Source organism: Sander lucioperca, chromosome 5 (assembly GCF_008315115.2).
Source record: "Sander lucioperca isolate FBNREF2018 chromosome 5, SLUC_FBN_1.2, whole genome shotgun sequence".
Taxonomy (NCBI): Eukaryota; Metazoa; Chordata; class Actinopteri; order Perciformes; family Percidae; genus Sander; species Sander lucioperca.
Window position 1 is genome coordinate 25728877 of NC_050177.1, and position 20886 is coordinate 25749762.

The 20886-nt window shown below is 39.2% G+C and overlaps 1 protein-coding gene across 7 annotated transcripts in view; it reads left to right on the top strand.

The window, feature by feature from the left end:
- Positions 1-20886, top strand: part of zgc:172282 (leucine-rich repeat and fibronectin type III domain-containing protein 1-like protein) — a 199315-nt gene that overhangs the window by 165676 nt on the left and 12753 nt on the right. For 4 of the 7 annotated variants that reach the window (XM_036001298.1, XM_031297284.2, XM_036001299.1 and 1 more), the window contains exons 10-11: positions 6420-6520; positions 15698-16855. In XM_036001298.1, the coding sequence (XP_035857191.1) occupies positions 6420-6472 (53 nt within the window). In that variant the 3' untranslated portion in view covers positions 6473-6520; positions 15698-16855. Of the gene's footprint in view, positions 1-6419; positions 6521-14272; positions 15660-15697; positions 16856-20886 lie in introns of those variants that run through there. The other 3 variants (XM_036001301.1, XM_036001300.1, XM_031297287.2) reach the window with 3 other exon arrangements.

The following is a 20886-nucleotide window of genomic DNA, read 5'->3' on the forward strand; positions in this document are numbered from 1 at the left end:
TAAGCACCCTGAGAAGGCTTGTTTTCCATTAAGAATGACACAACCAGAGTGCCTAAGAGTGAAAAAGAAAAGTTACTTCAGTACAAAAGAAAGACTATTGGTTGGCTGAAGTTCAATAACAGATTGGAAGAAATCCAAAACCCAAATTTCCCCTTTATAAAAATGTCATCATGAGGAAGTTAAACATTAGTATTCTTTTGAAAAACTGGATCCGTCTTTTGATTTATCACATCTGTGAGGCTTCCTTGGTTAAACAAAATATTGTTACATGTAAAAGACACTGTAAAGTCTCTGGAGGGGCTTATAAAAGCAACACACAAAGTGTCTATTCTGTAAAATATTTCATTTTTATATTTGTCTTTCTCTATAAAAAAAACATACAAACAAATTACAGCTGAAAAACAAAAGTTCAACTTGACACCACTGTAAGCTGTTTAGGCTCTCTCTTCATAAAGTTAAACTATTAGAGTATATGTATGTTCAGACAGCTGAATACACTCACAGTGCAGATTCTGCCCCCGAGGATGTTCTTTATATAAATCCAAGCAACTTGCTTTAGATTCAGCAGGAGCGTAATCAAATCCCTCCAGGCTTAACAAAACAGAATCCGGCAGATACATATAATTTAGAAGGAATATAGTATTCATAATGCACAAGGCAACTGATGCAATCACAGCTATTATTAATGTATATACTGTGGTATAAGAAGCTGCAAGAAGAGAGGGCTGTGGTAGTGGAGAGAGTAATCAGCATGACCAGTAAAAGCAGTGTGTTGGTGTAAGAGGCATACCATAATGGCGGTAAACGGTACAAGCACTCAGCAAGTACAATCAAGTTCATTCTTACAGCATACTTACAAAGTTATTTACAATGATTGGACATTTTAAAATGTGGAGGAAAAAAGCCAAAAGAACATCAATAAAATGTTTTTATGATTCGTTATAAAAGGAAGTCTACATCAAAAAAAGGCTGGATGACTTTGGACAGCATAGCCAAGATTAGTGATAAAACCTCTGTGACACCTAGATATAGAAAACCCAAGACTGAGCTGGTACCAAAAACTACTTTCAGACAGGCTAAAGTTGAGTGCAGTCACAACCCAATTTGCTGCACTGAAGTTGGTTAATTTCCAGCTTCAGTACTAGTTGAGCTTTTAGTTTATTCACTGTCTCTCTCGCCTGCCCGTGGATCAACCTCTTGTGCCAGCTTGAAAAAAGTATCAGAAACCTGTTTAGTAGAGGTCCTGGGTAAGATTTGTATGCACTTCATTTAGCGGAGAATATCTCAACTGTTGTAGACTAATATGACCCCATTGAACAACGTGGGATGTGTGCCAAAATCTCTACCCGGGACGACAGTCCTGAAAATGACCACAACAGGTGACACTATTATCACACTACAGGTAAATGGGACTTTGTCTTCCCTTTATAGATATCCTCAAACATTTCTACCAGATTAATCTTCATATTAAGAGAAATACTTTTTGTATTACACTTTATCTTAATTAAAAATAAAATATGCAAATTAGGCAATATCTCATTAAATATGCGTACATATAAACTCTTGAAGTTACAGATTTTCTGAGGTGATCACAATGTTCACAATGACCATGTAGTGCAAGTGTAAGAATTCTGGTTTGATATTTTTAATTGTGTTTCTGTAGATGTTCAGTGTGGATGTCGTGTGTGTGTGTGGGGGAGGGGGATGTCCTGTTTTGTGCTGTATTGAATGGAAATTATAAATACAATTGTATACAAACAAGGGACTTTTTTAAAAGAAAGAAAACAAGCATTTGATTAATATACAGACATTTTATATCCCACCTTGCTATTATCAATGGAACGTTAACTTGTGAAAAGTGAAAAATACAAAACAGGTTTATTCCCTGTGTTGCAAGGTAAAACTTTCACAACAGAGTCCAGGTATGGGGATGATGATGAGAGCTCATTCAGTGATAGGATTTTTACAACTATTGCCTCCCTTGCATTTGCAGTACTTGAAACAACGGATACCAGCTACCCGACAGGGACACCCATTCTTGTATGCGCACTTTCCACACGAGCATGGATCTGGCAAACCTTCAGGTTTTGAGATTACAATCTCAGGGATAATAAACTGCCCTTTTTTACAAAACCATAAGCATCTGCATTTAAGATTGAGGTAGCGTCTGTAAATGGTGCTTGGACCCAAAGCTGCTGTTGATAATAGGCTTTTTGTATATGTTTTCTTGCATTAGTTGAGGTGCAAGCGGTCCTCTCAAAGTCCATCTTAAGGGCATTACTATCAAACGAAGCAATGCGCAGGTCGTCAAATGTCTCCATGTCCGTTGATGGTTTGAGACATTTGACCAAGAATGTTTCCGCCATTTGTATTGCACTCTCTGTTAGCTGTGGACAGTTAAAATTGTGAATCAGAGAAGAGTTGTCTGGTTTGCGGACAGTGTTCAGAGCTGCAAGTTTGGTTGATATTTTGCTGGTTGTATCGCACCCAGTCAGCGCATGTAGTGCTGGGAGACACTGTGTGAGCTCGTCTCCCAGCGGTATGCAGATATCAGGAAGTGGTAATATTGATCTTTACACTCCTGAGTTGCAGATGAGCCAGAGCTCTTGGAGGCCAAGATTTCTCTAATTGACTGTTATGTGGTATAATAGGCACACAAAGACATCTGTGTCACCTGATGACAGTGATGTAGATCCTGTACGGCATGTGTCAAACTCGAGGCCCGCGGGCCAAATCCGGCCCCTTGCAGATTTAGATCTGGTCCGTATATCAATTTGGGTTCACAATACATTGTGGTCGACCTAGTTGTGCGCCAAACCAAGAACACAGGAAAGTGTTTTTTTAAAACTGCAATTACATGACATTCAAAGCAGAATTTGGCAGATTTGCCGACTCTGAGACTCAGAAATTCCCCCAGAAGAAGCAGAGAGTTTTCATATTCAGGCTGTGAAACAGGTTGTATCATTGTTTTGCTTGATTTGCTAAATTCTATGATGGCTAAGGAACTCTTTTGATGACTTTTGTAGGGCTTTATGTCAACAAAGGTATGACAAAAAGCATACAAAAATGTCAGAAAAAGCAAAAAAATGTACAAAAAGGTGACAAATGTCTGAGAAAGCCACAAAAAAGTCAGAACAAAAACAACAAAAATGAGAAAAAGAGCTACCAAAATGTTAAAAAAATAAGTGACATGCAGTAACAAAAGCATGTCAATAAACTCTACACGTCCGGCCCTTGGTGTGATTCTCTATTTTCAGTGTGGCCCTTAGTGAAAATGGGTTTGACACCCCTGCTGTACGGTGACTTAAAATGTCCTGCGCATGGAACATCATCCTGTCATCGGCTTCCTCGTGTGTGCAGTTGAGATGTACTGGTGATGACATTTGCCCCATTTTGCAAAAAAAAAAACAAAAAAAAAACAAAAACAAAAAAAAAAAACTAGCAGCTAGCTAGCTAACAAACTTTAGTTAGCTAACTATAATACACACCAAATTAAATATAAAACTGCCATGTGCTCTGCTATGACCTCAGGTCACTATGGCTGCCAAGTAAACTTTTGTTGTAAAAAAAAAAAAAAGTGATGACAGCAATATTTAGAACAGGTAGGAAATTAAAGCAGAAAATCTGTAGCTTCGATGGTTTATATGTACGCATATTTAATGAGATACTGCCTCATTTGCATATTTTATTTTATTTTTTAGACAAAGTGTAATACAAAAAGTATTTCTCTTAATATGAAGATTAATCTGGTAGAAATGTATGAGGATATCTATAAAGGGAAGAAAAAGTCCCATTTACCTGTAGTGTGATAATAGTGTCACCTGTTGTGGTCATTTTCAGGACTTTCGTCCCGGGTAGAGATTTTGGCACACATCCCACGTTGTTCAATGGGGTCATATTAGTCTACAACAGTTGAGATATTCTCCGCTAAATGAAGTGCATACAAATCTTACCCAGGACCTAGACTAGTTGGACAGTTTGTAAGAACACAAGAGAAATGCATTAGATAACCTAAGGCCCCAGTTCTCTTGATTCAAACTTTTGAAGTGACTTGCACATGCTTAAGTTTGCATGAAATGATCAATATTGCTATAATAATAATAATAATAATAATAATAATAATAATAGGAATCCAGAAGAGCATGCAACTTTTCTTTTCAGGTAGATTTTCCCTGTACTAAGCCCACTCCTGTGCATTTCCCCTTTAACACTAATCCACTCAGGAAATGGGAGTTATATTAGAATGAACAAGAGACACCATTTCACATGAGTGGCTTAAACCACCGAGTCGAAATACTTCATCAGTGACTGATATGTCATTCTATTGGCCTCTCTGAATGAATTGAAATGAGGTGTCATTACATTGATAGCTGGGAGGAGACAAGATCTGTGCAGAGCGCAGCAGCATAGTTTTCAGAGTAAGTTTTCACCTTTGTGAACTCTGCTGGATCGGTAGTCAGTCGGACATTAAAATACTAATTAAAATACTCACATCAAAAGTCTATAATAATTTTATGAAAGAATGGTGTAAAGTGTTGTTCTAACTAATAGGCTACTGGATATTAACTGGATTAAGAATAGGATGCGGGACAAAATCGATACAGCATAGTATGCAATATTTCCCGTGGCAATACTGTATCGATGCCCGGATGCCAAGTATCAATCTTTTAATATATACAGTATGTGTTGGTCCGTTTGTCTACTTCACAATCCAATTTTGCAGCAATAAATTGAAGTTTGATGAACAAACCGATACATTTATTGCAATATACCGCAGAATATTGCAATATGTTCAAAATTATAATAATATCGTATCATGACTTAAGTATCATAATAACATCTTATTGTGGGGCCTCTGTTGATTTCCACCCCTACTTAAGACATAGTAAAAGAAGTTGTTTTCCTCACCTCTGAAGCTTTAAGGGGGCAAGTTGTTCTGAGAGGTTGTTTTCAAGTTTCAAAGCAGAGCAGTTGAGGAGTGCTCATTAGGACTGTAACTGGCTAGAATTTTGCAAACTGGGATCAAGAATTTGCTTGAATCTTACTTGTAGCACTGAAGTGCAACCATATGCACAAACTCAAACATTTCCCCGATAGGCCTAATTAACAGCTTTAACCTCATCTCAACCTTCACTGTCTGAAGTGTGTCACTCATAGGAGCTTCCAAAGAGCATCCCAGATGACAACAAGACAGACAAACAAAGCAATTACTACAGTTTTTATTTTGACACTTCACCCAGGAGGAAAAAGTTGCAGCTGCCCTTTGTGTTCTTTGTTTCCTCTCTTTGATTGCAGGATCGTTGGCATTTTGAGGGCAACCTTCAATGAGGGATAATACTCATGTGTATGTACAGAGGCTGTTGGGGCTTCTCAGGGTGTAGCTGTGTCTGTGATGTGTTTCACTGGTTGCTGCAATGCAGAGAAAGGCAACATTGATCTGATCAGAGAGAGAGAGAGAGAAAGAGAGAGAGCTGCAGTGAGTCAGAGTGCCTGAGGAACAGAACAACTGACAAATACACAGAGAGGCCTCATTAAAGGCCCACGGTTGTCAAATACGTAACCCAACATGAAAAATAGGCACATTGTGGGTGAGAGTTCTCCTTGTTTGTTTGCTTTTCATAGACTGTTTTGTTCACATTCCTATGTACAAACTGGACACGTCATTTTCAAATTCATTTTCAAAAATGATGTCCCCACAAGATAAACTATTCATTTTAAGGGGGTAATACTTACATTTAGGCTCATTTTAGGCCTTCAATGTAAGTCAATACAATGTCCTCAGTGACAAAAATAAGTGTGTGTGTGTGTGTGTGTGTGTGTGTGTGTGTGTGTGTAAGCTCAACTACCAAATCCATGCACATGCATTTGTGTGTGTACAAGGTTTTACAGCCCTGAGCCAGTGCAAATGCCCTCACAAGGTTAGGCCAGAAAGAAAATAGTCGAGGATAACACAAGGATGTGTGTGACTCTGTGTGAAGTGTGTGTTCTCCCAATGGCCCATCCATGACCCTGTAGCCTGTCTGTCCTCCATGTATTTTAATCTATCATCACTCCTTTGAGTGTCATCCCGTATGCCTGGCCTCATTCTTCACTGCCGTCTGTCTCTCAGAATTCATCTCTCTCTCTCTCTCTCTCTCTCTCTCTCTCTCTCTCTCTCTCTCTCTCTCTCTCTCTCTCTCTCTCTCTCCCCCTGACTGTCCTGACATTTTTGCTTCCTCTCTTTTCCCCATTTTTCTGTGCTGTTTTGCTGTATCTGTGTCAGTGTTTTTCTCTGATTCTCACTGTTTCTCCCCATTTCTGTCTCTCACTCTTTTGCCATGGATGGCTCTGTTTCCTTTTCTCTTTCTCCATGTATACTCTCTCTCTCTCTCTCTCTCTCTCTCTCTCTCTCTGTCCGTCTGTTTCTTGGACGCATCCAGCAGCAGATGACAGGCGACCTCATAGTGTCGAATGGAGAGCCTTTAAGATCTGAAGGTCTCTTGGCATCATAAAGAGAGCGTGCCAACACTACAAACAAAGAGTAATGACTGTCCCCTAAAACTTTAGCACTCCCTGTATTTTCTCCTTATCGTCTTCATATAGTCTCTTCCTTTCTCTTACCCTGTGTCTGTACTCCACACCGGCCTGTCCCTTTTTCAGACTCACTCCTGTGTAGCATGCTGCCATCTGGGGCCTATTTCAGGAAGCAGGTTTAACAAACTCTGAGTCTAACCCTGAACTCTGAGTTGATTTACCCTGAGATGGGAAACTGAGTTTTCGGTTCCAGAACAGCTGATTATAGTTGGTTCAATCAACTCAGAGTAGGTTCACTCAGAGTTAAGCGCATGCACCACCACTATCAAAAGGCAGCATGAATGGAGCCATGATACTACAATTCACCATGGTAACTAGGGCTGGGACGGTATGGATTTTTTCCTACCGCGGTTGAAAAGCAAGAAATTCCCACGGTATTGCGGTATACAGCAACCCGAGAGTAGCGTAAGTTAGAGCGAGAATGGTAGGGTGCCTTAAGTGAGTGACATCAGTGCCCGTGTGTTCACGCAAGGAGAGCGAGCGGTAACGGAGAGTAGCGTATGAGTGCCGCTGTGAGGAAAAGAGAGTTAGCAAAGTTAATGTAAAGTGAGTTAAAAGTGAACAATAAAACAACAAGACCAAAATTATCACGGTTTTCGGTATTATCGCGGTATTTTTAAAAGTGTGTTTAATATGTTCAGAAAGCACTGATAGGCCTACACAAGCTGAAGTAGTTTCAAAAAGTGTAACAGTGTTTATTATATTACAATAATATAGGCAATAAAAATACAAAAAAAATACATAACTGATAAAAACTATTGAAAACTGGCTACTCAAACACTGGCCCTCTGTAGGGTGTCTGGTAAGAACTTGAACCAGAGATGTCTGACTTTTTGACATTACATGTGAAGTTGGATGTGGTTCTGAAATATAAGCAAATAATAATGCACATTAATAAGCATCTGACTTACTATGAACATTATTTACCAAAACTAAATGTTATAGCCACCAGCATATAACAAGAAACAATACTAAGAATTACATTAATTTCTCTGTAATAATTAACATAAATGTAACATATTGCTCAGTAACACAAACTGAGAATAAGCCACATCTATTACAGCACACCTATCCATAACGGAGCAAACAGTGTAATACACCTTTAATAGCTAAGCATGTGGCTCCACAGCGCTATCTGTTTACCTTTCTTTTACTGTTTATGCTGTTTACTGGTGATTGCACCTTGCTAGCAAACACAACCTGAATATCAACACGTGGCTGCACAAGTAATATTAAACAATCTGCACATCTATCAGCTATGCAATAAGAAACACAGCAACAGCAATATTATCAAGGCGATAATATATCTCTCTCTCTCCAAATAAATGTCATGTTGTAACACAGGCAAAACTTAATCCACATCGTAGCAGAACACTTATTGAAATATGAAAGTAGCTTTAACGTTTACACAGATAACGAGGCAGTAAAACCCGTGACAGTTTAGCAAGCTACAGAATAGTTTAAACTTATGTTCTGGGCTACACACTTCACTTCAACAAGTCCGAAAACGGGAAATGAAAAAAGTCTGTTTACAGGGTCCGTGTACTTGGTGGCCAACGGATTTTCGTTTTGAAAGGAAAAAAACAAAAACGAAAAACGGCCAGTTTCCCAATTACCATTAGTAAATAGGAAAACAAAAAAACGGAAAACAACCCATTATTCGTTTTTTGTTTTGATATTAAAAAACGGAAAACGAAAAACAATCTCGTTATCCGATTGTCTTTGATGTATTTGTAGATGGAACTCGGAAATTAAAATACATGTGTATAAGTCGTATTCCTTAATTTTGCATTGGTATTTTTTTCGTGACCCGGAAGTTACTCCCGCCACACCAAGACCCGCCCTTCAATAGCATTTATTGGCCAGTACCGCCTGTAAGATCCGTTCTGTGCATGCGCATAATTACGTAGTAGAAAACTAACAATGTCCCTGTGCGATTTGTAACTGTTGGTACACGATCCGTTCTGCCTGCACGATAGACTGTATATAAGTAACATGTGTCAACACTTTACGACCAAACATTACAACTTTTTTATTAAATCTTTATTATACAATAGTCATAGCTACAAACATTCGAAACTTGTCACTGATCCAAAACCGTGTAGCGACATCGTTGTTGTGTTGTTTACGTTAATGTTTTTACCTAATACTTCGTCTTGACTAATAACCATAGACTGTCTATTATTAATGCGATGAAGTGTAAACGTACATAAGTGTCCTTTTGAAGATGGGATGACAGCTCTCCTAGCCACCACTGCTGTATACCACTATGCTAACGGCAGTAAACACTATAGTAGCTACATGCTAACGGTCATCTTAGCTGGCAATGTTGTTAAATTCTCCCCAATTCCGGGACACATTCCTGCTGAAACATGTCCGATTGTGTAGTGTTTGGTCTGTGATTTTTGACGTTAGAAAGTGCTGCTTCGTTCCACTACAATCTAACGTTAGCATACTCATAGCTAACTATTGTAGCTGCATGCTAAAGCGACATAGCGGAGCATATATAGCTAGCTATGTACGTATGTAGCAGGACTTTGTACCGTAAAAATCACCAATAAAGGCTTCTAAACCAAATACTAAACAAATACAAATACAGTAAAGTGACCGGAATTAGGGGTGAAATGTCCAGCATTGAGCTACATAATAGTTTGCTAGGAGTTAGCTGGTCTCTCACAGAGATCTCATTTGTAGCCCTGTTTTTACCTGATACTTTCATAAAAGTACAAACACATGAAGTGAGAGGTATACACATGCTTAAACTTTATTTAAAACATGGTTAACCTGAAGCAGGACGGAGTCATGACTTAAAACACCAAAGCAAGGCTTCTAGCTCAGGCTAGCTAGCGTTAGCAAATTACCTTCAAAGTTGCAAAGAAATGACGAAACGTAAAATTTGAAGCCTTTATTTAATTTGCTACATGGTGTTGTACTGGATGGCCAGACGACGCTCCGTATATCATTAGCAGATACTTTAGGCAACTCCAGCAAACACCTTGTAAACTTCATCTTTGCCATCATAACGGTCTACTGTCACTGTCTAATGTTTTCTTCCGGTAACCGGGAATGTCCAAACATCCTTAACGCCAATGCGTGCATAGAGCTGTGAAGTTTGCCGGTGTTCGCGCAAGCGTAGAACTGATCAGGCAGTGCACAGAACGGATTTTACAGGCGGTACGGATCGGGTACTGACAAAGGAATAAGATTTATACACACATTTTAATTTCCGAGTTCCATCTACAAATACATCAAAGAAAATCGGATAACGAGATTGTTTTTCGTTTTCCGTTTTTTAATATCAAAACAAAAAACGAATAATGGATTGTTTTCCGTTTTTTGTTTTCCTATTTACTAATGGTAATTGGGAAACTGGCCGTTTTTCGTTTTTGTTTTTTTCCTTTCAAAACGAAAATCCGTTGGCCACCAAGTACACGGACCTTACAGCTGTTCTGTCCCCTTCTCGAGTCTGAGCTCGAGTGATTGGCAGGAGATCAAAGCGATGACTCTCGTCACTGATTGGTCAATCATCTCAGGAGAGAGAGATAGAGCAAGTGTTACTATGGGATTATTTACAAGGCTGATAAATGTCCTGAGGGCTGTCATCTCCTCCTCACGCCATGATTCCAACTTCAGGAAACGCACTGCGAGCCCGCAGTGCGCCCGCAACTTCAGGAGCCTCGGATTAAGCTGGGAACACGCGGTTTCCACACCGTGGTAACCCACCGAGATAATAATGATATTTTAAATGAAAATGGTAATTGTTATCTTGTGCTGAGAACGGAGAAATGTCTTTGCCTTTCCTTAATACATGGTAGGAAAGGCAAAGACATTTCTCTGATACAAGACATTACACAGGTACTCCCGCATATAGGCCTAATAGTCAACACGAACGGAATGTTATTATGTGTCATGGAACATTGTGATCCCACACTCGTAAAGGTCAGATTTGCTCCATCTTTTTATGATAAGTTTTGTTTAGAAAACCTTGAATCCATGTAAGACACAATGTCATCAGACACAATCCATGTCATTAGAATCAATGAATCCATGTCACTGGACACAATGTGCACACAGGCCAATGTGTTTTTGCGGTGACAAGCTCAGACCCAGGCGCCACGTGACCGCGGTATTGCGGTAATGCGGTAACTGTCCCAGCCCTAATGGTAACAACCACAAACAAACTGGTCGGCGGAAATACTCATGCGCACATACAGCAAGTTTGAACATATATTTCGTTAAAAAAGCAACACAGCGGCTGCTGCAAGAGAGAATTTGCGTGGGAGAAAATTGCTGCAAGAGTTAATGTGTAAGTATAGTGTATTCATTTCATATTTAATCATAAGTATAATATTACTGGTGAAATGGTATTGAACATATAATGTATTTCATTTAGGTGCAATCCTGCGGGCAAAAAAGTCCTAGGCCTACTAATCCCATTCTGAGGCTGCAGCACCATCATTAACAGAATTTTAATTCATAATCTTTTATTTCAAAGGCTTTACATCATTCACCTGCAATGTGGAACTCCTTTTAATGGCTCTTACTGGTTTGTGTCCAGGGAACACTACAAAAACGTTTAAAAAACGTTTCAGAGCGAGTCACATTCTTCAGACGGAGCTTTGCTATGCAGTGGCTTTACTAATATGCTCCGCATCACCAATGTAAAGAAAACTGCCGTTTGCAAAAAATGTAATGTGACACAAAGAATCTGCTGGGATGTGACGTTAGTGATATGAGGATGGATAAGGTTACGTAGGCTACATAACTGATAACTTTGAAGAAAAATGATACCGTTCAAACAGGTAGCTAGTATCTAGAAAATGAAAATGCATCTATAGTCGGGGCCTCAATATCATCTCCCGACGTATGTTTATAACATGGTTATTAAACCTGCCCTGTTTTTTTTATTCATGCATATAACAAACTGCGCTAAAATGCGCCTGATACAGACTGAATGAATGAATGAGGAAATGAAAGCACACTCTGTCAGAGGGAGGAGACTGAGAGAAACCAAGTTTGATTGAAGAAAACCTGCTCCCGACCAGGTTAGATTCACAGGCTCAGTTACCATAGTAACTGACTCTGAGGTTAAGTTACCTCTCTTTCTGAAACGGGCTGGAGTCACCCCTCTCTCTCAGGTTTGATTAAACTCCATTTCTGAAACAGAAAACCCAGAGTTTCCCTCATCTCAGGGTTAAAGCTACATTGTGTAAGAATTACTCCCATCTAGGGGTGAAATTGTATATGACATCCAACTGAATATTACTTTCTAGCCCCCATCCCCCATTCCGAGCGTGTTCCAACTCCTACGGTGGTCGTATTATTCCAAGAAGTACGACTTTGTCCGCGAGTGTTCCTTCAAGTGTAATAATAGTTTTACGATTATTTTGGTACCATTTCATTGCTAACATCAGCTATCAGGTTCCCCAACATATGCAGGCTAATGTCAGCAAAGTATCAGTGCTGTCGTTATTCTGTATATTGTACGAGATTAATAGTGTAAGGCAATGTTTACAGCGTAGGAGAGAAGCAACGTAGGTTTGTGTTTTTAATATATTTCTCTGAGCAGTATGAACAATGTCAATGAAACCGAAATTAGCTCTTAGTATCTCCATCGTTTACACGCAGCTGTTCTAGCTGTAGCTAGTCTGTGTTACAACTCCATGACGTGAGTTGTCTGCCAGGGAAATCACGACACATATGATTACGTTTATGTTACAAGGTAGACAATCCTTTTTCATCATTGACGCGAGGAAAAGTATCACAGACGTCGTTCTAGCGTTATGCACAACCATGCTATAGTTAGCCAAGCAACTATAAAACTTCAAACACACAAATAGGCTGAATTACCTTTTGAGAAGAAAGGTAAGATAAGGCAACTTTGGTGTCCCTTTTAAAATCCTTGCTCCTTATGAACTCTTTCCATCTTGGAAAAGCCACTCCAATATTAACTTTGGTCTCTGTCGCGTTGTCGTTTTAATTCTCTTTTTAACTTCCTTGGCAACTCTGTTACATGTCCTCGAGAATAGGCGCAATCCTCCATTTTCAACAGGCTTTCAAATCTGCCAGCAGTCCCAAGTAATGTTCTCCCCCTCCCTCCCTGGCATTCGTCACATTCAGTGCCACTGAGTGAAAAGCGCGTGTGGTGCCTTAAATAGTAATGCTGTGATGCTGTATGAAGAGGAATCCGCCGACACTGTTCTTGATTATAAAAAGGTTTATTACAAGCAAAGATTCAGCATCAATTTTACAAACTCCTGCAGAGAGCTTGGACAACGACCAACCCAAACCTCAAAATTTGCCGCGGCCGTCATTCGAGCAACTCGCTCGAATGTATTCTGAATGATTCTAAATGGCAGATTCTACGCATACAAGAATACTTTGATTAGTTGGTGGAAGTAATTACACATGAATGAGCACATATTTGTGAAAGAACAAAGGTTTTTTGCTAAGAATCAACTATAAAAATTACACAATGGAGCTTTAACAAACTCAGAGTTTTCACTAAACCTGCTTTCTGACCCTTCCGTGTGAGGTTTCTTGTTTTCTTGTCAGGTCAGCTCACACAAATAACAAAAAACATATTTTGTGATATTCCTATGGTGTTTTGTGTGCTGAGGTTTTGGGATGTCTATTCTTGAGATTCCTGCCTCCATCCTATTACAATGAAGCAACATGGAATTTAATCTGTGGTCACAGCTTAGAAACATGATTTGAAATATTTGCTTTCTAATTAGTCGATTAATCCATAAATCACTCGACAGCAACATAGTCTGCAGCTATTTTGATAATTAGTTAATGATTTCATTCATTTCTTAAGCATAAATGGCAAACATTGCCTGATTCCAGCATCTCAAATGTGAATATTTGATACTTTGTCATATATGACAGTAAACTGCATATCTTTCGGTTGTAGACTGTTGTTCAAATAAATGAATGTCCCACCTTGGGCTCTGAGAAGTGATATATGTGTAGTTATAATCAATCAGCTGATTAAAGAAGAAAATAATTGTTGTTCAAATAAATTAATTTGCCACCTTGGGCTCTGAGAAGTGATATATTTGTAGTTATAATCAATCAGCTGATTGAAGAAGAATATAATTGTTGCAGTGCTGACAATGTTCCTCCCAGTGAACACTTTATTGAAATGAGTGTCTACTGAAGAAATAGTTCTTTTGAAAACTGTTGAGAGGTTCAATGGATTATCCATCCTTAAATGCAATTGCTCTATGCTATGAGCAACACAAACAGCAGTCTCTATTCACCTTTGTTTCATTGGGGAAGAGGCAGGAATCTCAAGGACAAGCATCTCAAAACCGGCATGACAAACCAATCTGATGGCTACAGATACCACTAGAGAAAGTGACGTTTCTGTCAAGTGGGTGAAATGATCCTTGATTTCATTTGACCTTGACACTTTGTTTTTATCTTTCCTGGTCACTATCTTTCTATCTCTATTGATTATCTCTGGATTTCTGATTCTTTCTTTAATTTGCCCTAAGTTTCTTTTGTATGCCTCTTATTACTATTCTTCCCTTGTTTTCTTTTTAATTATATATCTCCTTTTGTTTTTCTTCTCATCTAACCTAACACTTGTCCCCCCTCCCTATCTTGATTCTCTTAATTGTATTCATTTCCAATAATTATTCTTTCTTCCCTCTCTGTCTCTCTTCTGCTGGCACATCCCTTTTCTCTAAAGCTGTTTGCACATACGGTTTCTTTTTAATCCCGTATTACGTCTCCTTCCCCTGTTTGTTTTCAATTGATAAAACCTTTGTCTTTGTAATTATTTTATATTCCTTACATCTTTCTATCTATTTCCTCACCACTCGCACTGCGTTATGGTCTCTGCGTACCGCCTCCTCCTTTCTCCTCTCTGTATCGCCCCATCTCCTTCATCCATCTGCGTGGTGAAAAGGGTGATGGAGGAGAAGAGGGGAGAGGACTGGAGGATGATGGAGGAGAAGGCAGTGGTGATGTGCCGTGGTTGTGATGGATGAATACAGACTGAGGCATTAAGAAGACTGCTTCATTTTTAAACTGCCACAATAAGCACTGGCTGTACATAAATGCAGTGAGGAAACATTCCTCCTGACAAATAACAGTTAAGAAATGCTCTCTTGACAACATACACATTACAAATAACAGCTGCGGCAATATACTGCCACAATAAGTACAGCTTCATCAATCTCCAAGCTATCACACTTCTTTGCTTTCACTTGTCAGAAGACCTCATTTTTGCAGGTATTTGTTGTGTCTCACGACTACACAGCAGTTACACTTTCACACAGCTCTCACAAAATAAAACAAATTAAAAGGTGTTTAAATAGAGTTTTGATTACATTTTTAGGGGACATATGAAAGCCGTTTTGCCTTGTAAGAGGCCAGTAGACATTATGTCATACACACTCGTAGACACAACAAAAACTTGATTAAAGAAGTTGAAACATACTGAGCTGTTAGCTGTGTCATTTTCATATGTTTGGCCCCATGACAAGTTTGATGTTACCACAAAGTCAGAGGAAAAAAAAACATGACATCTGAACCTTTACTTCCTACACTTTCATATTGTTTCATTTTCTTGTGTCTTCCCTAAGGAGGTAATATACTCACAAAGAATACGAAAGTTTTCCCTGTGAATATTAGCTTTTCTTAAACTTTTAAGTCATGGCAGAATTTCTGAAAACAAATCAAACCGAGTGCCCTCAGAGAATGTTATAAATTAGGCTTCTGGGTAGGATTAAGTGTAGTTCAACTCAGGACACTGAACAACAGAAGTGAAAGCCACTTAAAATTAAATTGTGCTTTACCAACACATGTTGAAGTCAGTTGTATTCTTAATCGTCTGTGCTATTAGCATTTTAATTGGTGCATTCCAGATCTCACAGGTGCTAAATTGTGTCTTCTAGACCTCTGCTGTTTTAAATATTTTGTTCCAAGAACCTTGGTGTCCTATCCTTTTGTCAAGACCTGTCCTACTGTACATCTGTTTTAATCGTCCTTTTAGCCCCCTTGTTCTAAATATTTCCCTTTAGAACAGTACAGTCCTTACAATAATGTTCTTTTCCAGTCATTTAAATGTTGTACTTTTAAACCTTTGTGTTCTTGCTCTCCTGTTTTCTAGACCCCTGATGTTGTCCTGAGTGGCAGATGTGGAGAACGTCACCACCAGGGAGAAGCTGGTGAAAACTGAAGAAAAAAGGCCCTATAGCTCCTCTCCTGTATCTCCTGTTTACTATTACCCATTACTTTGTTTCATGAGTATGATGAGGAAATAGACCTATACTGTCTGGTTTACTTTCAACTGCTAATCTTGGTTCTCATGTCTGGATTGGACGACCACGTCAAGGCCCGCTGTTTGTTCGGCCGTTGACTGGCCAGTTGCTGCAGGATCCAGCTGTCGGTGTGATCATCTTAAATCCCTTTTTTCATGGAAAGGCACACAATGAATGCTGATTTTTCCATCTGTATCAGTGTGGAAGTGGATACAATGGGCGTAGATAAGTTAAAAAAAGAAACTTAAAGATACGTGGATGTGTCACAACATAAAAATTGACAGAAAATATGAATTACCTTGAATTCAACATTTGGAGCCGCATTAACATGCACCGACAGGTACCGAGCGTGCGGTAAAAACAGACAGAAAATAAATGGCTAAACAGTAAAAGTTGTATGCATAGATAATCACACTCAACCTGGATAAACAATATGTTAGACTGCACAAACAGAGAGGGAACTAAATCACACAAAAAATGTCTGGATGGGTCTGCTTTTATGTTAACATCTCAAACAATAATGGCTCACTGTTTCTAAAAATGAACAGATAGGAATCTGAACATGACTGGCTCTCAGTGGCTCCACTCTATTAATCCATGTGGAATAATGCAGTTATGTTAAACCGAACTGAACTGAACTGAACTGAACTGAGCTGATCCTGGAGCTGGTGCTGGATCTTAACCTTGACTGGACCCTGTTATCTCTCAATCAGAGGTTTGTTTCTGGAAAGCACATACTATGTAACAAAAACATGAACGAAACTGGACCCAAACCTGGACCCAGTGAAGCCTGAACTGGAATTGTACATCATTAAAGGATTCAGAATGTGCACGTGATCTGTGCAGACTAAACTGGACTAGATTAGACAGGCCTGTTACCTATTGGTCTAGTCTGTGGATTCTACTGCTCGGGTCCGATATCTACTGCTTTCCACTGGATGAGACTGGTGAGGACCTTGTGGACCCTTAACAGCCTCTCTAACATCTCCCCAGGCCCACTTATACTGGTGAGTAATCTGCTGATTAGCCTTTTAACCTAACCACACAAGCAGCCAAATGTGGCGTTTTCCAACCCAAAGACCCAGTCTCCTTCATTAGTGTGACATATGGTGACTCACCGGCATTCACCTTGGCCGTTTACACTTTGCAGTGTCTCCTCCTGCAGCGAGTGCTCTGTAACCTAATGAAGGCAACGTTTTAAAGAGTGCCTTCTAATTGCTGTCAGCTAGACAATTGGAGAGCCACACTGGCTAAACTATCTGCTTCATCACTACTCTCTACTGACAATACAGGCGACAGGAAATGCACCCCCCCCTCCTGTTTGTTTCTCGCTTCTTTAGTGTCAGAGTTCCTCCTTATCTCATGCACGTCTCTTCCCCTCTCAATCAGATGTCTCTTGTTTTTCTCCTGCCTTTCTCCTGCCAGTGATTGAATACTGGTGGAGAATATCATATGCTGGGAGGACATGGTTATAAGCTAACACCACAGCCTCAGGGATGGACTTATCCTTTACAAGAGAGGTCAACAATATCTCTTTAGTCACTGACAGAGGAACTGAATTAAACTCATGCAGTCCCCAGGCTGGAGAGATTTGCACTGTCAAAATCAAGTTACATCTTTATTAGAGGTAATCAATAGCATATTTGTTATTTAGACAAATTTCACACAACTAGCTTCCCACTGAATGGAGAATGGCCAGAGTTATAAACCTATTTAAACCTATTTAATCTCCAATAAATAAATAAATAAATAAATAATATATATATATATATATATATATATATATATATATATATATATATATACACACACACATACATAGACTATATATATATGTATATATATACAGGCATGATGGAGAAAGACAGCAGCAATGAAATCCTGAATGGCGCTTTTTATTTTCCAAAACTCCCGGACGGCTCGTAGACAAGTACGTCAAGCTTGAGCTATCACCTATGGAGCTAAGCATAGTAGTACAGTTTACACCGTGAGCGGGTATGCGCGACACACGGTGGAAAAGTTGAGAGAAAGGAAAAAGAGACTGTGCTGTCGCGTCCGTGTGTGCGTGCGTCCTTGAGAACTGTAACTGTATAACTTATGTTGTCAGTTAATTGTAGCATGCTACTTGCCGACCTGTGGATGAAACCAAATCCCAAAAATTACTACAGCTCTTGCGAAACGGGTGGCAACTAACTGCAGACCTGTCAGCATCGTAGAGGACTCGGGTCTTAAAGACGTACTACGGTTGACCTGTCTCGTTGCCGTCGAGGGGGACAGTAGCAAAGTGCTGCAAACGCTGTCTCTTTAACCGGTGATCACTGGACGTCAGTGAGTAATCAACATTATTTAGGAGTTACTAAACACTATATTGACTCTGGTAAGGATAGGTATTTTTAGTTTTTTAGTTAGGTACTTGGAGGAATTGTGCAATAATGACAGATTCACACATTTTTCTTTTGTTTACAGTAAATAAATAATTACAAATCTTAAAATCAAGTTCATAAAGTAACTTTCTTTGCATTCATTTGATTCCCAATCAAGATACACTGGTAACAATTGCTTTCCATTGTTAATATGTACTTAAAAACTGTTCTGAAATCCAAAATAATAGAACTTTAATCATGTGATAAAATATGCGATTAATGTGTTATGTGATTAACTATAGAAATTCAGCAATTACTCGCGATTAAAAAAAATCGTTTGACAGCCCTAATATATATATATATATATATATATATACACACACACATACATACATACACTAGTTGAATAGTGCCTTTTACACTTTTGAATCATTCTTTGCCATGTTATGTTCCTGGTGTACAATTGCTTTTTAAAATGCTCTCTCGAAATGCCATTGAAACATTGATCCAATCACATGCTAAACAAAGATTCATTATTCTACAAACTGCAGTGTAGCCATTCAGACGTATTTACAAAAGTATATGTAATAAGCCTTTCAGACTACATATATAGTAATTACCCTTGCATAAATTTACCATGAGTTCTTCTCACTGTGCATCTATATTACTATACTATACTATACTACTATATACTATTATAACAGCAGTTCTCTTTATCTGATTCATTGTTTGTGCACTGGTGTGAAGCGCTTCCGCGCTATTGTCCGAGATGCACTTGACGGCCTTTTGTGCAGCGGACTTTTTTTTTTTTTTTGACAACCTAGTTAAGGCGGTGGGGTTCCCCAGCTTAGGCGGGCCGCCTGAGCTGCAAAGTGCTGCGGGAAACCCTGGCATAGGGAGAGAAGCTGCATTTGGTGAGTAAAAAGGGGGTATCAAACTCGGTTGTCTGGGAAAAGTTCGGATTTAAGGAATCAGACGTGGAAAAGAAACATCATCTGCAAGATTTGCTACACGGTGGTGTCTGCACCACTTGGTAACACCACAAACTCTTTAACCACCTGAAACATAAGCATAAAGTCATGTATGACCAACTAATGTTAATAACAAAGAAAAAAAAAAAGAGAAGACAACCACAGCGACATCGTCTGCAACGCAGTCTTTTATTAAAGACACACTTTATAGTGCAACTCATTATTCGTTGAGTTTGGAGAAGGACAAATATAACAGATTTCATTGCATACTTTTAAGCCAAAGACATGTGCCCCATTAGCACAGTTGAGAACGACGGCTTCAGAAAGTTGGCAAGCGACATAAATTGCTATCCAGCCACTATTTTACCAGAGTCGCTTTGCCTGCTTTATATGTCAAATGTCGTCCAGGAAGTTTAACTGTTTTTTAAGTTCAATAAGTGCAACATCGTTCCAAAAGTCAATGAGTAATCATTTTAAATAATCGTGATTTCAATATTGGCCAAAAATAATCGGGACTATTATTTTCTTCCATAATCGAGCAGCCCTAACGCACAGACAGACAGACAGACAGACAGACACACACACACACACACATACACACACACCCCAACACACAGGGCTGAACGATTAATCACATTTGCAATAATATCGCGATATGTTAAAATGTGATTCTAATCCTAATCGCAAAGGCTGCGATTTGGTCACGTGACTCACGAGAGCAAATCAGTCTGCACTCACAGAGAAAGCGTCAACTTGGCACGCTAACGCCAAGCCGTACCTTGACCTGTTGTACAATGGCCTCAGGCTCGACAGAAACGTTAGTCCCAAATAGGAACAGTATGTCACTTGTGTGGGACTATTTTAGTTTAAAAAAAGAAGATGATGCGCAGCTTCAGGTAATGTGCAAAATCTGTCTTGCTAACGTTGCTACCTCACAGGTAACACTACGAACCTGTATCAGCACTTTAAAAAAAAAAAAAACACAACACAGTTGTCTACGACAGTTGCATGGCTAATATGCCGAACACCAGTTTGTCAAGTAAGCAAAATACCACCCGACAGGCATCACTCACCGAAATGTTTGAAAGCGTAACGTTAACTCCATATGAACGTACTTTAAAACGGAACAAGGAAATTACTCAAGCAGTAACGGAGTTTATTGCCAAAGAAATGATGCCCCTTAGTACGGTCACCAAGCCTGGGTTCACGGCTACACAGAGCTTCTGTTTAGCACCGGAGGGAATATAGTGACTTGCACTCGCTCGTCTTCTAAACCAGCAAAAGTGGATATGCTGGTTTTCCTAGCAAAAAAAACTGTGAGCTACTGAGAACCATACAGTAATAATAATAACAACTTATTTGTATAGTGCCTTTCATGAAACCATATGAGGGTTTCTGCCATTGAGTCAGAGAGTGATGGCTGGAGTCTGGAGATGTTTTTAAGATGAAAAAAGGCGGATTTGGTGATAGATTTGATGCAAGTATGAAGTACACTGACCGAAGCTGGATCGGAGTGAGAAATTGCTTCCGGTGTGATCAGGATCACTATGGCTGGTAGTGCCATACTCACTGCACTTTAGTCTGCGTTGTGTGTTGCTGTTACTGACTAGAGATAATTACGATTAATATTTAGATATTAATGCTCAGACAGTGATTACATTTAACTTTAAATTGTTTAAGTTGACTGGAGTTCAGTTATATATT